Source organism: Dermochelys coriacea, chromosome 2 (genome assembly GCF_009764565.3).
Source record: "Dermochelys coriacea isolate rDerCor1 chromosome 2, rDerCor1.pri.v4, whole genome shotgun sequence".
In the NCBI taxonomy this organism is placed as follows: domain Eukaryota; kingdom Metazoa; phylum Chordata; order Testudines; family Dermochelyidae; genus Dermochelys; species Dermochelys coriacea.
Genome location: NC_050069.1, coordinates 173089793 through 173105338, shown reverse-complemented (window position 1 = coordinate 173105338; position 15546 = coordinate 173089793). Strand labels below are relative to the sequence as shown.

The 15546-nt window shown below is 37.7% G+C and overlaps 1 protein-coding gene across 1 annotated transcript in view; it reads left to right on the top strand.

Moving 5' to 3' along the window:
* Positions 1 to 15546, top strand: part of CNTNAP2 (contactin associated protein 2) — a 1664903-nt gene that overhangs the window by 793538 nt on the left and 855819 nt on the right. The window contains exons 5-7 of the mRNA XM_038391157.1: positions 1785 to 1988; positions 5288 to 5472; positions 12689 to 12832. Of these exons, the coding sequence (XP_038247085.1) occupies positions 1785 to 1988; positions 5288 to 5472; positions 12689 to 12832 (533 nt within the window). The remainder of the gene's footprint in view (positions 1 to 1784; positions 1989 to 5287; positions 5473 to 12688; positions 12833 to 15546) is intronic.

Here is a 15546-nt window from a genome sequence, read left to right as displayed (position 1 = left end):
AATTGGTGAAGAACATGTTAGTTAACAGAGACAGAATGGTTTGTTAATCTGTCACTAAGAAAGAAGATGCACATTACTTGTAGCACTGACTGTTCAGCTTTCAGTAAAAAAGTACTGAACGTCACACTGCTTGCTTTTCTGTTACACTCAGAGAGCTCTGCAGTTGACTGCAAAAGCTGTATCTGGAACTTCTAGACTGTGAATAGGCCACCTTATGAACGTAGCATGTATAATTGGCTCCTTGATAATAATTAAAGCCCCAGTTCAGCAAATCACTTAAAGTGGTGTTTAAGTTCCATGTTGAATAAGAGTGGGCATAAGCATTGCTTAAGTGCTTCACTGAAAGCACTTGAAAAAGTGAAAGTCCTAATGAATTCAAGTTGTAATACATACTCTTATTTATGCACATGTATACAAAATGTTCTAAGGGAGCCTTTCAGAATTTTACCAGCCAACTCACCCCCAGTGAGTAGTTTTTGTTTTTTGTTTTCTGGAGCCTTGTTTAGAGGGATGAATGGGTGGAATATTATTTGAGGTTTTAATTATCTTCAATCATTGTGGTTAAGGACAAGTGAGTATTTTAAAGATATTGCTAGCAATTCCATGAGAACAACCCACAGAGGTAGGAAGAATCCAGAACTGCTATTGCCCAGTGTTGCAGATGATGAAATTTCCATCCTGATTTCATCTGGAGCATAAAATGACTTGTATGTTTGTTATAGTATGATTATTTACTGCTGCGTTTGAAGGGATGTAGGTAGATGCATATTTTAATCAAAATTGGGGAAAATTTTACAAAAAAATATTCATGAACATGTTTTGCAAATTCTCAAACAAACTGGTCACATTCATATCTATTTTGATTGCTATTCAGAATTATTCATGCCAGCAAAGTTTAGAAAATCATCATTTTTTTCCACAAAGAGAGAGAAATTAATTTAATGACAAAGCAAGATTCTATTTCAGGCAGAAATTGAAAGAGTTTACAAATGTTCGGTCACCCAATCATTTAGTGACTCGAGAGCAACATCATATTGCATCTAGAAAGAGTTAGGTGACCAATCACATGATATAAATAGTGAATCGTGAATAGCAAATACATGAATTCTTATAGCAAAGTTAATGAGAAAACATAGGCTAAAAATAGTTTACAGAAGTAATTTGTCAAACAAATGCTAATAAACAAAATCATAACAATCTATATCCATTTGAAGATAGTTCACAACCAGAAATATATGGTAATTTCACTGGAGTATGTATTTTACACCTGATCCTATTCTGGGTTAGTCCTAAAATGTATGAACATTGCAAGGAATCTGGTCTGATTTTATTACTATCAGGGAAGTTTTGCAGTGTCATATTTCATTGATAAAAATTCACACACACACATCTCTAGTGAATTTTTAAGAGGCATCAAATATATTATTAACAACCACTGGGAATGTCTTCTTTCCTGCTTTCAGCTTTGGTTGGGTTAGGCAAATATTTGTGAACACTACCATGTTCAAGAGAGATGGAAGGGTGTTTGAATAAGGTTGTGCATCTTTGAGTCTAATTTATGATATCCCAATGAAAAAATAAACTTTAAATACATATCCTACCTGGTTGTTGCATTATATATTCTTCCATTAAATTATAGCCTAGAGAAAACATATTTACAATTCATATCGCATTCAAGCATTTATCCTGCTCAGCTGTAATCCGTAAATGGTATGCTTGCTTTTTCAATGGCCACAATAATATATAATCACTAAGCAACAATGTTATTTATGTCTTTCCTTTAGGGGCCAATGTTATCAATTTTGATGGCCATGCTGTGTTACCGTACAGATTCAGGAACAAGAAAATGAAAACATTGAAAGACGTCATCACTCTGAAATTTAAAACCTCTGAAAGTGAAGGTGTCATCTTCCATGGAGAAGGGCAACAAGGAGACTATATCACCCTGGAACTGAAAACAGCCAAGCTAGTCCTTAATTTAAATCTAGGTATGCTTATTCTTTAAAAATCATTTTAGGTACATAATTTAAATTCAAATACCATTCTCCTTTTTTTTCTTCTTCTTTTGCTTGTTGTTTTAAGCAGCATCTTATAATCAGATCATCTGGTGAAAATGCTGAATCCTTTCCTGTATACAGTATTTTTAAATGAGTGTAGATTATGTCTTACTATGGATGCAAAATGTCAAAAATATGAAAATTAAGCCACAAATAGAAACACAAAAAAAAGTGACACCTAGAAATGCACTGTTCCCAAAAGGACAAGAGAATCTTATTCTTGGTTTAGGGCATACATGGTGCTGGTTAGCTTTACACAGATTCATTAACAGTAGAAGTAAATGGCTGTGGGAGAGAGGAAGCTGATCAGCAGTACTGGGGGAAAGGCCCGTGAATTTAGGAAAATTTGGGAAGCTGCAGAGAAAACAGTGAAGGACCCTCACTGAGAAGCCGTGGGCTAATGCCAAGCTGAGGTCCAAGATGACTGCCTTGGAGAAAGTATAGCCAGTGAGGAGGTAGAGTGACAGCTCCGGGCTGCAAATGCTTAAGGAGAAATCCTGGCCCTACTGAAGTCAGTAGTAGAACAGGATTTCAGCCTGAATGTCTGATATGATCTTCAAATGTGCATGTGGAAGGGCGGGAAAGTTTACCGATCTCAGATTTCAGAGTAGCAGCCTTGTTAGTCTGTATCCGCAAAAAGAAAAGGAGTACTTGTGACACCTTAGAGACTAACAAATTTATTTGAGCATAAGCTTTCATGAGCTACAGCTCACTTCATCGGATGCATGCAGTGGAAAATACAGTGGGGAGATTTGTATACACAGAGAACATGAAACAGTGGGTGTTGCCATACAAGCTGTAAGGAGAGTGATCAGGTAAGGTGAGCTATTACCAGCGGGAGAGAAAAAAAACCTTTTGTAGTGATAATCAAGGTGGGCTATTTCAAGCAGTTAACAAGAATGTCTGAGGAACAGCGGGGGGAGGGGGAGGAGAAGGGGGGATAAACATGGGGAAATAGTTTTACTTTGTGTAATGACCCATCCACTCCCAGTCTTTATTTAAGCCTAAATTAATTGTATCCAGTTTGCAAATTAATTCCAGTTCAGCAGTCTCTCCCTGGAGTCTGTTTCTGAAGTTTTTTTGTTGAAGAATTGCCACTTTTAGGTACATGGCAGAGGGATACAATTAACTTAGGCTTGAATAAAGACTGGGAGTGGATGGGTCATTACACAAAGTAAAACTATTTCCCCATGTTTATTCCCCCTCTTCCCCCCCCCCGCTGTTCCTCAGACATTCTTGTCAACTGCTAGAAATGGCCCACCTTTATTATCACTACAAAAGGTTTTTCTCCCCCTTTCCCCCCTCCCCCCCGCTCTCCTGCTGGTAATAGCTCACCTTATCTGATCACTCTCCTTACAGTGTTTCATGTTCTCTGGTTATATAAATCTCCCCACTGTATTTTCCACTGAATGCATCCGAAGAAGTGAGCTGTAGCTCATGAAAGCTTATGCTCAAATACATTTGTTAGTCTCTAAGGTGCCACAAGTCCTCCTTTTCTTTTTACCGAACTCAGTAACCTGGTGCCAATGTTGCTAGATCCTATACTCTAAGCAATGTGAGAAGATTACTGGGCCACTTTGGGGAGCTACTTTTCATATGGGCCCACCCTTTTTGTTAGCTTTGAGATTGGGAAATTAGTAGGTTGGTTTTCATTGTGTACTAAGTGAATAATCCATCATATAGCTAATTCTGTGGCAGGATTTAAGGAGACCCTAGATGATGAGACTAAGAAGAGTAGACTGTGTTCATAAAATCTGAGCACTAGAGAGTCAGAATCAGATACAGGCTCTGTCTGTAGCCAGTTGCCTCATTAAGAAGTCATCTATGTATTTATTACTACCGAGTCCTGCCTCTTTCCTTCTGCAAGAGGTATTACAGGCTTCTGAGCAGGTTGGTTTATAGGCTGAGTTATATAAAATAGTTTTGCTCATATGAGAAGGAAAGTGTGTATGTGGCTTTAGATTCATTTTATCTTAAAACAAATGCCTTTTAAAATGAGGTTTCATGTAAATTTTGCCTGCTTCTCTTGCAGTCATGTGAACAGTAAATTATTCTATTCATGTATTATTTACAATGCATATTAATTATTTCCACTAGCATTTCTACTCTGCTCCTTTTTCTAAAGATCAACAATATAGGCAGATGCTGATGAGGACAGCACATCTTCCTGTAGCACTAATCTATTTTTAACAAATTTCATTGCAATTATAACCCATTCATTTCTCAGTTTCGTTATATTTCTCAGCTCAGCCAGCCTGAATAATATATAATAACTTCCATACATTTGCTTGTCTGGGGTGAGATTATACACTCTGAGGAGATAGGGGAGGGAAAGATCTACTAAGACTCGAAGCCTGAGTTCCAGTGATATTTAATGTCAAGAAAGTTTCAGCTCCATAAATAGATTTAGATTATGCTGCATTCAAAACATGGAAGATTGTGGCACAACAATTTTCTGATTTGTTCTATTCGTCCCTTATTGCTGAGTAAGACCAAGTCTACACTACTATCTTTTGCCAATATACCTATGTCAGGCAGGGGGTGAAGACGTGTGATCCCTAACTAACATAGCTGTGCCACCAGAAGTGCCTACTTTAGATTCAGTTATACCAGCACAGTTATACTGCGCTTTTGCCAGTATAGCTTCTTTCCCTTCTGGGGCTGGAATAAGCTTTACCTACAAAAAGCACAGTTTTTCTGGTATAAGTTATATTCACAATAGGAGTGTTTTGCTGGTATAATATGTCAGTATAACTGCAGACCCTTCCAAGTGTAGACATGACCTAAAGCTTTTCTCTTATCAGACCCCAAGGGCCAACTCCTCATCTAAGTCAGCGTAGTTCCACTGAAGCTTGGGAACTGGCCCAAAGTCTAAATACTCTAGTGAAAGTCACAACTTTTCACTTTCTAGGGCTCAAACACAGAAAATCTCTGATTGAAAACAATTTTATAACTAACTAGAAGTGGATATTACTATCATTCTCCATCAAACATTTTCTGTTATCAGTAATTACTTATATACCTCACAAATTAGGTACTTGGTATATGACCTAGCTAAATATATTAATGACAAAAACTCCCAAATGGACTGATCTTGACTTCACAGCAAAAATGGTAGTGGTTATGCAGCATGTTTCATGTGAAATATGATACAGCAGGATGAATATGTTTCCTAAATGACACTGAGTGTGAGTTAATCGTCTGCTGCTCTTCTATCCTCTCCATCTCAGGTAGCAACCAGTATGGCTCAATTTATGGTCACACATCTGTGATTACAGGCAGCCTCTTGGATGACCACCATTGGCACTCCATTGTCATAGAACGTCATGGGAGGAACATCAATCTAACACTGGATAGGCACATGCAACATTTCAGAACCAATGGGGAATTTGATTACCTGGACCTGGACTATGAGGTACACAGTGACACCTGTTGCTAGTTCTCCTTCATATCAGCTCTTTTGAATAAAGCCAAATAGGGAACCAACAAACAAAAAGGCAATACAACTTTGATGTCCATACACCAATGCAAGATGTATGGAGAATAAGCAGGAAGAACTGGAAGTATGTGTACATAAGCTAGATTATGACTTAATTTGCATCAGAGAGATTTGGTAGGATAAATCCCATGGCTGGAATGTTGGTTTAGAGGGGTATAGCTTGGTCGGGAAGGATAGGCAGGAGGAAAAGGGAGGAGATGTTATGCTGTACATCAAGAATATATACACTGGTTCTGAGGTCCAAAAGGAGGGGAGAGACAGACCAGTTGAAAGTCTCTGAGTAAAGATAAAAGGAGAAAAATAGGTGTGATGTTGTGATGGGGGTCGATTATAGACCACTAAATCAGGAAGCAGAGGTGGATGAGGCATTTCTGGAACAAATAACAGAAATATCCAAAACACAAGACCTGGTAAATGGGGGAATTTAACTACCCAGAAATCTGTTGGGAAAGTAATATGGCAAATCACAAAATGTCCAGTAAGTCCTTGGAATGCATCGGGGGCAACTTTTTGTTTCAGAAAGTGGAGGAAGTAACGAGAAGGACAGCCATTTTAACTTGATTCTGACCAAGAGGGAAGAATTAGTTGCAAATCTGAAGGTGGAAAGCAATTTGAGTGAAAGTGATCATGAAATGATAGATTGCATGATACTAAGGAAAGGGATGAATAAGAGCAGCAGAATAAGGATGATGGATTTCAAAGAAGCAGATTTTAACACTCAGGAAACTGGTAGGTAAGTTCCAATGGGAAGAAAATCTAAGAGATAAAAAGATTCAGTAGACTTGGCAGTTTATCAAGGAGACAGTATTCTGGTGCAAAGGAAAGATAGAAAGAATAGTAAGAGTCCAATATGTCAGCACCAGGAGCTCTTTAATGACCTGTACATTAAAAAAAATCCCGCAATAAAAGGAAACAAGGACGAATTGCTAAGGAGTATGAAAGAATAACAAAAGCATGTAGGGACCAAAATCAGAAAGGCTGAGGCACAAAATTAGTTGCACCTAGCAAGAGAGATAAAAGGCAGTAGGAAGAGATGTTATAAATACATGAAAAACAAGAGAAAGACTAAAGAAACTGTATGTCCTCTATTTAGTTGGGAAGGGGTATTAATAACTGATGACATCAAGAAGGCTGAGGGGATTAATGCCTATTTTGTTTGTCTTCACTGCAAAGGTTAATGGTGACCAGATACTCAACACAATTAATATGAACAGCAAGGAGGAGGAGGTAGAATGCCAAAATAGGGAAAGAACAGGTTAAGGAATATTTAGATGAGTTAGATATATTCAAGTTGGCAGGACCTGATAAAATTCCTAGTGTACGTAAGGAACTAGCTGAAACAATCTCGGAACTGTTAACTGTTATCTTTGAGAACTCATGGTGGACAGGTGAGATCCCAAAGGACTGGAGCAGGACAAATATAGTACCTATCTTTAAAAGGGAGAACAAAGAAGACCCAGAAAATTACAGACCACTCCGCCTTACTTCGATACCTGGAAAAATACAGGAACAAATCAGCAAACAATCAGTATATAAGCATCTAGAGTTCGGTTATAAGGAATAGTCAGCATGGATTTATCAAAAACAAATCATGCCAAATCCACCTACTTTTTTTCTTTGACAGGGTTACTGTCAGTGGATAAGGGAGAAGTAGTAGACATGATATGTCTTGTTTTTAGGAAGGCTTTTGACACAGTCACACATGGCATTCTCATATTCATACTAGGGAAATGCAGTCTAGATAAAATTACTGTAAGGCAAATGCATGAGTGGTTGAAAGAGTGTACTCAAAAAGTGGTTTTCAGTGGTTCACTGTCAAGCAGTGAGGGTCTATCCTGTGGAGTCCTGTGTGGGGTCAGTCCCAGGTCTGGTAAAATTCACTTCTTTTTGTAATGACTTGTAAAATTGTATGCTTGTAAAATCTGAGGATGACACCAAACTGGGGTGGGGGAGGGGACGCAGGCACTTTGGAGGAAAGCATTAGAAATCAAAACAACCTTGACAATTGGAGAATTTGTCTGAATTCAACAAGATGAAATTTAATAAAGACAAGGACAAAGTACTTCACTTAGGAAGGAAAAAATCAAATGCTCAGCTACAAAATGGAAGAATAAGCGGCGAGGTGATAGTACTGGTGAAAAAGTTCTGAAAATTATAATGGACAACAAATTGAATATGAGTCAACAATGGGAAGCAATTGCAAAAAGGCTAATATCATTTTGAGGTGTATTAACAGGTGTGTTGTATGTAAGACATGGGAGGTAAGTATCCTGCTTTACTTGCCACTGAGGCCGCAGCTGGAGTACTGGGTCCAGGTCTGGATGCCACACTTTAGGAAAGACGTGAACAAATTGGAGGGAGTCCAGAGGAGAGCAGCAAAAAGTGAAAAAAGTTTCGAAAACCTGACCTATGAGGAAAAGTTGAAAAAACTGGGCACATTCAGTCTTTAGAAAAGAAGAAAAGGGGACCCGATAACAGCCTTCAAACACATTAAGGGCTGTTATAAACAGGACTGTGATAAATTGTTCTACATGTCCACTGAAGGTAGGACAAGAAGTAATGGGCTTAATCTGCAGCAAGGGAGATTTAGGTCAGATATTAGGAAGAACTTTCTAACTGTAAAGGTAGTTAAGCTGCAAGGGAAGTTATGGAATCTCCATCACTGGAGATTTTTAAGGACAGATAGGACAAACACGTGTCAGAGATGATCTAGGTTTACTGGAGCACAGTGGGCTGGATTTGATAAACTGCTGTGGTCCCTTCCAGCCCTACATTTCTATGATTCTATGAACTTTAGCTTTTCTGCTACATTTTATGGCATTTATTTTAATCAGTGCTTTTATTCTTAGATTCCCTCCAATTTTCTACAAAGCTCTGTAGTTCTATTAATTTTGAAACACATTTCCCCCAATTATCTTCTAGATCCCATGTCTGCCAAACTTCAGTGCCTGCTGTAAGACTCATCTCTTTTCTCAGACATTTATTTATTTATTGGGTCTTTGTGTGTTTACATTCCTGCACAAGTAATGTTTGTGGGCTTTTTAAAAATATCTTTCAGTACTTAGAGATTGTGCTGACTGCTTTAACAAATTATTAAGATAAATACACTTTCCTTAACGGCAAAATGTAAAATACAATAAATAAAACTAAAAGAACTGTAAGTGCCCCAAAGTCTGTTATCTCATTCCAAGTGACCAGCATGCTCCTGAACTAGGAGGCTTGTGTAAAGAATAGAAATAGGGGATTGGTTTAACCCATTGACCTTATCTTCTGGCAAAGAAGGCCAAGTAGAAACATATTACTAATATAGGCCCCAGTCCTGCACCTCTTATCAATGGGAGCTTGCTCACAAATCAGAATGTATTCTCTGTAAGAGACAATGGGAAGGGAAGATCGAGAGAGAAATGTGTTTCTCTTCTGAATTCAACAGTAAATTTAATAATAATAATCAGAAGTGAATGAAGAATTTATAGCAAATAAGTTTTAGATTAATCTATATCATGTTTCTATTTGATTACTGCATGACTTGTATTGTCATTAATTTGTTCATTGTCCTAGACTGGTAGATGAATGTGTGCAAATGTGTTGAAGCCCATAGGCTGCTTGTGGGCTCTTCTGTATATTTGTCTATTCACTATTTGTTGTTAGTTATTTGTGGTATTTGATTGGTCGGCTGAGTCACACATAATTGTTTCTGTCCTTGCAACTTTTATAAAAAAGTAGTACAAATACTTCAGTTATGAACCTTGCATGAACCTATATTTGAATAAATATTTCTGAGATTCTCTTTTTTATGAATATTCTTTTGAGTGAGAAATATTCATGTGAATGTTTGAGGGAAATGACTTAAAAGAGTGGCAAATGCCATTGAAGTAAATTAATGGTTTCATTCAAACAAATGTTCATGAATGCCTTTTTTCAGTACTCATCCAGTTCTAACAAAAGATAATTTACACTTATAATTCGGGTTTTAAAAGTACTAAACACTTGAATTATACCTCACAAAAACCTTGAGAGGTAGATATTATTAAAACTATTTTTTCAAGTAGATAAATTGAAAGCATATTTAGGTTAAATGAGTTGCCTAAGTCTGCACAAAAAGCAAGAGGCACAGATGGGAATAACCAAAGTTTTCTGACTCTCAGTTCCTTGATCTACAAGCTAGAATATATTCCCTCCTCCCTCCCCCAAAGGTAGGAATAGAATCTAATGTTTACACTCCAATTAAACACCTGCAGCTAGCCTGTGTCAGCTGACTAGTTCACTGGGCTCCGGGTCTGTTTAATTGTGGTGTAGACATTCAGGCTTAGGCCGGAATTGGGCCCATGGGAACCTCTGAGTGGGGATGGTCCCAGAACCTGGGCTCCATTCTGAGACTGAATGTCTGAATCACAGTTAAACAGCCCTGGAGCTTGAGACGCATGAGCCCGAATCAGCTGGCACAAATCAGTCGTGGGTGCTTAATTGCAGTGTAGATATGAGGCCTGAATCTCTGTCCCTTCCAACAAGTAGGGCACTTTCCCAGTAGCAATCCTCTGGGTTATATTCTGCTTTGAATATGTGTGGGAAGCTCCTCATCTCTGATGGAAGTTACATGAATACATCAAAGAGAGAATATACTTTGAATTTGTTTCAGTAATTCATATAAATGTAGTGGTAGCCCTGAACTGTCTATCTCCTTTCCTCTCAATTAACACTGTCTTTTTAGAGTCTCGTTGTCATACACCACATTTAAATGTGCTGCCCTTATGATAAACTAATCATAGGCAATAAAGCTGAGAGAATCAAAACTACATTTCAAATGGAGAAAATATTTTTTAGGTTTCTCTCTTTCAGAAGAGATAAGCAAGCAAGAGAAATTGGCACTATTTCTAATTATGCTGTTAATGCAAAAAAAAAAATTCTATCAATCCCTCTGGATTTGTCATCCTGTGTGGTTGTCTCCTTTTTTTCTTCTTCACTTTTTTCACAATCTTTTTCTTTTCCGGTTTCCTGCTTTTTTTTTCAAGTGCATTAATACTGGCTCACCAGAGAATATGTTGCACCAAATAAAACATTTTAAGGGTTTGATCCTCAGCTGGTGTAAACTGTTGTCATTTCATTAAAGTCAACAGAGCTTAGTCACCAGCTGAGGACATGGCCACAAGATTACATGAAGGAGCCCATGTGAGCAAGTTTTAAAGCCTTTGGTTTTCAGATGTATTGCATTGAATAGGCTTTAATTCTTCTTAAATAATGACTCAAGGATCTTCCCCTCTTTAAGATGGAAAAAGAAATGTTCAAAACATTTTTTTAAATAGATAATGTTCCCCTTGAGTTTCCTTTTCCTGTTCTCAATAATAACCAATAGAATTGACAAAGGATGATGTTTGAAAACTTATTTCTGGCAAATTCCAGAGGCAATGTCTAAGACAGGGATCGGCAACCTTTGGCACGCGGCCTGTCAGGGAAAGCCGCTGGTGGGCCAGGACGGTTTATTTACCTGCAGGTTTGACCACAGATTTGGCCAATCGCAGCTCCCACTAGCCACTGTTCACTGTTCCAGGCCAGTGGGGGCTGCAGGAAGAGGTGGCCCGGCCTGACGGGCTGTGTGCGAAAGGTTGCCAATCCTGGTCTAAGAAGTTTGTGTGAGCATTTTTGGGAAGGAGTATACTTTGGTATATTATTGGTACCATCATCTGTTTAATATAAATACTAGGGCTGTCAATTGTGCTGTTAAACAATAATAGAATTCTCTCTATATAAATATTTTTGGACGTTTACCACATTTTCAAATATATTGATTTCAATTACAACACAGAATACAAAGTGTACAGTGCTCACTTTATATTTATTTTTATTATAAATATTTGCACTGTAAAAATAAAAGAAATAGTATTATTCAATTCACTTAATACAAGTATTTTAGTGCAATCTCTTTATCATGAACATTGAACTTACAAATGTAGAATTATGTACAAAAAACAACTGCATTCAAAAATAAAATAATGTAAAACTTTAGAGCCTAAAAGTCCACTCAGTCCTACTTCTTGTTCAGCCAATCACTCAGACAAACAAGTTTGTTTACATTTTCAGGAGATAATGCTGCCCGCTTCTTGTTTACAATATCAGCTGAAAGTGAGAACAGACATTCTCATAGCACTTTTGTAGCTGGCATTGCAAGATATTTACGAGCCAGATGCACTAAACATTTACATGTCCCTTCATGCTTCAATCACCATTTCAGAGGATATGGGTCCATGCTGATGATGGGTTCTGCTCGATAAAGATCCCAAGCATTGCAGACCAACACATGTTCATTTTCATCATCTGAATCAGGTGCCACCGGCAGAAGATTGATTTTCTTTTTTGGTGGTTCGGGGTCTGTAGTTTCTGCATCAGAGTTTTGCTCTTTTAAGACTTCTAAAAGCATGCTCCACACCTCATCCCGATCAGATTTTGGAAGGCACTTTAGATTCTTAAATCTTGGGTCAGGTACTGTAGCTATCTTTAGAAATCTCACATTAGTGCCTTCTTTATGTTTTGTCAAATCTGCAGTGAAAGTATTCTTAAAATGAACACCATGTGCTGGGTCATCATCCAAGACTGATAAAACATGAAATATGGCAGAATGGAGCTAAACCACAGAGTAGGAGACATAAAATTCTCACCCAAGGAGTTCAGTCACAAATTTAATTAATGCATTATTATATGAATCACCATTAGAGGTTAGAGAATGTTTCCAAACAAATAATTTGACTGTTTCCCCTACCATGTTTACAGTTTTTTTGTGATGGATATTTCTTCCAATTCATTTATTATTTGATATATTTCTCGTTCAATAGCTTGTGAGTGAGCAATTCATGGTGAAAGGTCTAGAATGGGCTGAAAGGTCACATGGTATGCTTTGTTTCATATAGGGAAGAATGTTGGTCTCCAGGGTGAATATTTGCAATTACAAAATCAAAATTTGCTTTCTTCCATTTTTGCTGGGCTTATTTAAATTTGCTGTTTGGGCAAACAGTCATGCTAGCTATCTCATTTGCTGTGTGTGAATGTTCAGGAAAGCAAATACATCTGCAGCATATTTGTTTTAAAATTCTAATATATTTCCTTCCAGTTACTATCTACAGTCTTTTGTTTGTTTTCAAAGATAACCTTTGGTGGCATGCCTTTTTCTGGGAAGCCAAGTTCAAATAGCAGGAAAAACTTCAAAGGTTGTATGGAAAGCATCAATTACAATGGTAATAATATCACAGACCTTGCCAAGAGGAAGAAATTGGAACCTTCTAATGGGGTGAGAACTTTTTCATGATCATCTAAACTTCTGACAAGTAAAGGAGCATACATAGATAGTGTGTCTCTGTGTGTAGCTGATACCCATGTGATATATTGTAGTAACATGATATGATAAATAACTTTTATCACATACCTGTGCAGTGTATCACATACTTATGAGCACATTACTTTACCCCGTACCAGTACCTCATGGGTCTTACTCTAACATTCCAAAATGTTTGTGTAGTTTCAGACAGCTGCTATTTAAAAAGAACAACTGATAACTTTCTCCTTTTCTCATTGGATATTAATTCCTGAGCCAGTGATAGCTTTCCTAGATGTAAACATGTCATGGCTTCAAAGTCTAATCTCTCATGTCTCTAAAGAGTTAGTAGTGGGAATACCATTGGAGAGAGGAGATTCACCATTTCACCTGGCATTGGCTTCTAGCCCTGGAAGGCCTCAAGATATCAGACTTTAAAGTCATGTTGTTTTATAAATAGAAAAGCTATTTTGGAGGTAGTTTACATTATATTAATTTCAATTTTTCTCTCCCTTGGAAGATCTGCACAATGGTACTCATGAAAACGAAATCCTATGTCTTTACCAGAGGAGGGATACAAGAATTAGTCTCATTAATATTTTTAACTCTGTAAAAAAAATTCCTAAAATAGCTTGTCTGTAATATATGTGGCACACATGGAATACATGGTGTTGTAGTGTAGAATAAATGTTTTACTGTCATGAGTCCAGGATGACCTGCTTACATCATTCAGGGCTTCCTCCTTCATAAGCATTGTAACCTTCACAAACTCCTGCCAATAATATCTTCATACAACATCATGAGCATTGTAACCCTCACAACATCATGTACTCTTTATAAATACACATGCATATGTGATGGTGATAAATCTTATAAAATTCCTAATTAATCTATACATATTACATATGATTTTAATATTAATACACTGATATAAAGTATCTGAGGAATACGGCTGAGTGATCATGACTGCGGGAATGATAATTTTGAATTTTCTGATTTTCATCTTAAAATCTCTGAAAAAGCTAAACTTTAAACAGTAACACTTTATTTCACAAATAGTACATTTTGTTATTTCTACACCAATTTTCTTCAGACATGACAGAGACATTAAGCATGATGTGCATGCCAGGTATGAAACTCAGCTTCAGTATAAGAGTTTTAAAACCCAACCATCCGGAATCCTTGAAATTCCTCCTGTTCTTCAGGGGATTTCCTGCCAGACAGCGTGAAATCAATTTAATAATACTGAATTCCTGTGAAAAAGATGCTCTGTTTTCTGTAGCATATGTGGGATTTTAAGTGTCCCACACTGTACAGGACAAATGAGCTAAGCAACACACGTTACATGAGAAATCTTGCCAGATTTTCAGTTGGGTGCCTAATTCAGGCCTGATTCAGAAAAGCGACCCTGTTAAGGAAGGCTATTTATATGTGTCTTTAAGTCCAATTGAAGTCAATGGGATTTAAGTCCATGCTTACATGCTTTCCTGAATAGGAACAGTTTTAAGTATGTTACTTAAGTGCTTTCTTGAATTGGGGCCCCAGATAAGTTGCATGATTCTCAGAAGTGCTGAACACCCAATGACAGTCCTGTAACCTATGGGTGCTATGGGTTTTCAAAACCTTTAGAAATCAGACTACTTATTTAGTTGCATAAATAGTGATAGGGATAGATGAGAATCCCTCTTCTTTTTTTGGTATGAAATTATATTACAGTGAGATCCACGAAGGTAGTATTGTTATGCCCTAGTGCGTCATCAAAAGTCTATTGCAGGCTCGTTTAATTCGATGGTTCTGTTGATTTCCAATTCTAAGAATGACTATAAAAATAGAAGTGACCTTTGTTTTCAGTAGAATTACTTAGACTGCCTCACCTCTGCAAAAACAAAATCAATTTTGTTCTAATTAAACCAACATGGATTTTTATGTTCTTTGCAAAAGCTTTTTTGCTCTTCGTCTTCCGCCTGATGAAAACTGGGTTTTGTTGATGATACTATTGTTAACCATGTTCATTCCGGTGATGTCTAGGCATTAACTAAGATTGAGCTTCCATTGTAGTGGGTGCTATACAAACACAGAGTAGCAGAGAGCCCATGCCATGGCAACCTTACTATCTAAGTAGACAAGACAGACAAAAGGTAGGCAAAAGAGATATAATACAAGCAGAATTGGTCAGTGTTAGAGCTGGACAGGAAATGGTTTTCCTGTCACACTTAAACTATTCTGTGTCCGGGTGAACCTGAGACTTTTCAAAGCTTTTTTGCAAAGGGAGAGAGAGAGAGAGAGAGAGAGAGAGACCCACCCCAGATTATCCAAAAACCAGGTAGTCCCAAGTGAGTGCCACCATCACCACGCTATTCTGGAACAGGTCCCTCACAGTCTCTCCTGTTGAAGTTGTTACGCTTTGTATAAATAAATATTTATGAGAGCAGGGACTTGAGCCAGATATTCCCAAGAGTGCCCTAAGTACTGGATTTCAGAGTCAGTCTCTCTCTCTGGCCCAATAAATATTGAATGATTTATTTAAAAAATAGAACAGCTCCAACTAGATTAATTGGGGCAGAGACTGACTCTGTAAGATGGAGGTTAGAGCCCTCCCTTGGAATGTTGGTGACCTAGTCCCTGTCCCTGTCCCTGTCCGTAATCAGGGTCCTGGGTCTTCCACATGCCAGATGTATGCCTTAATCACC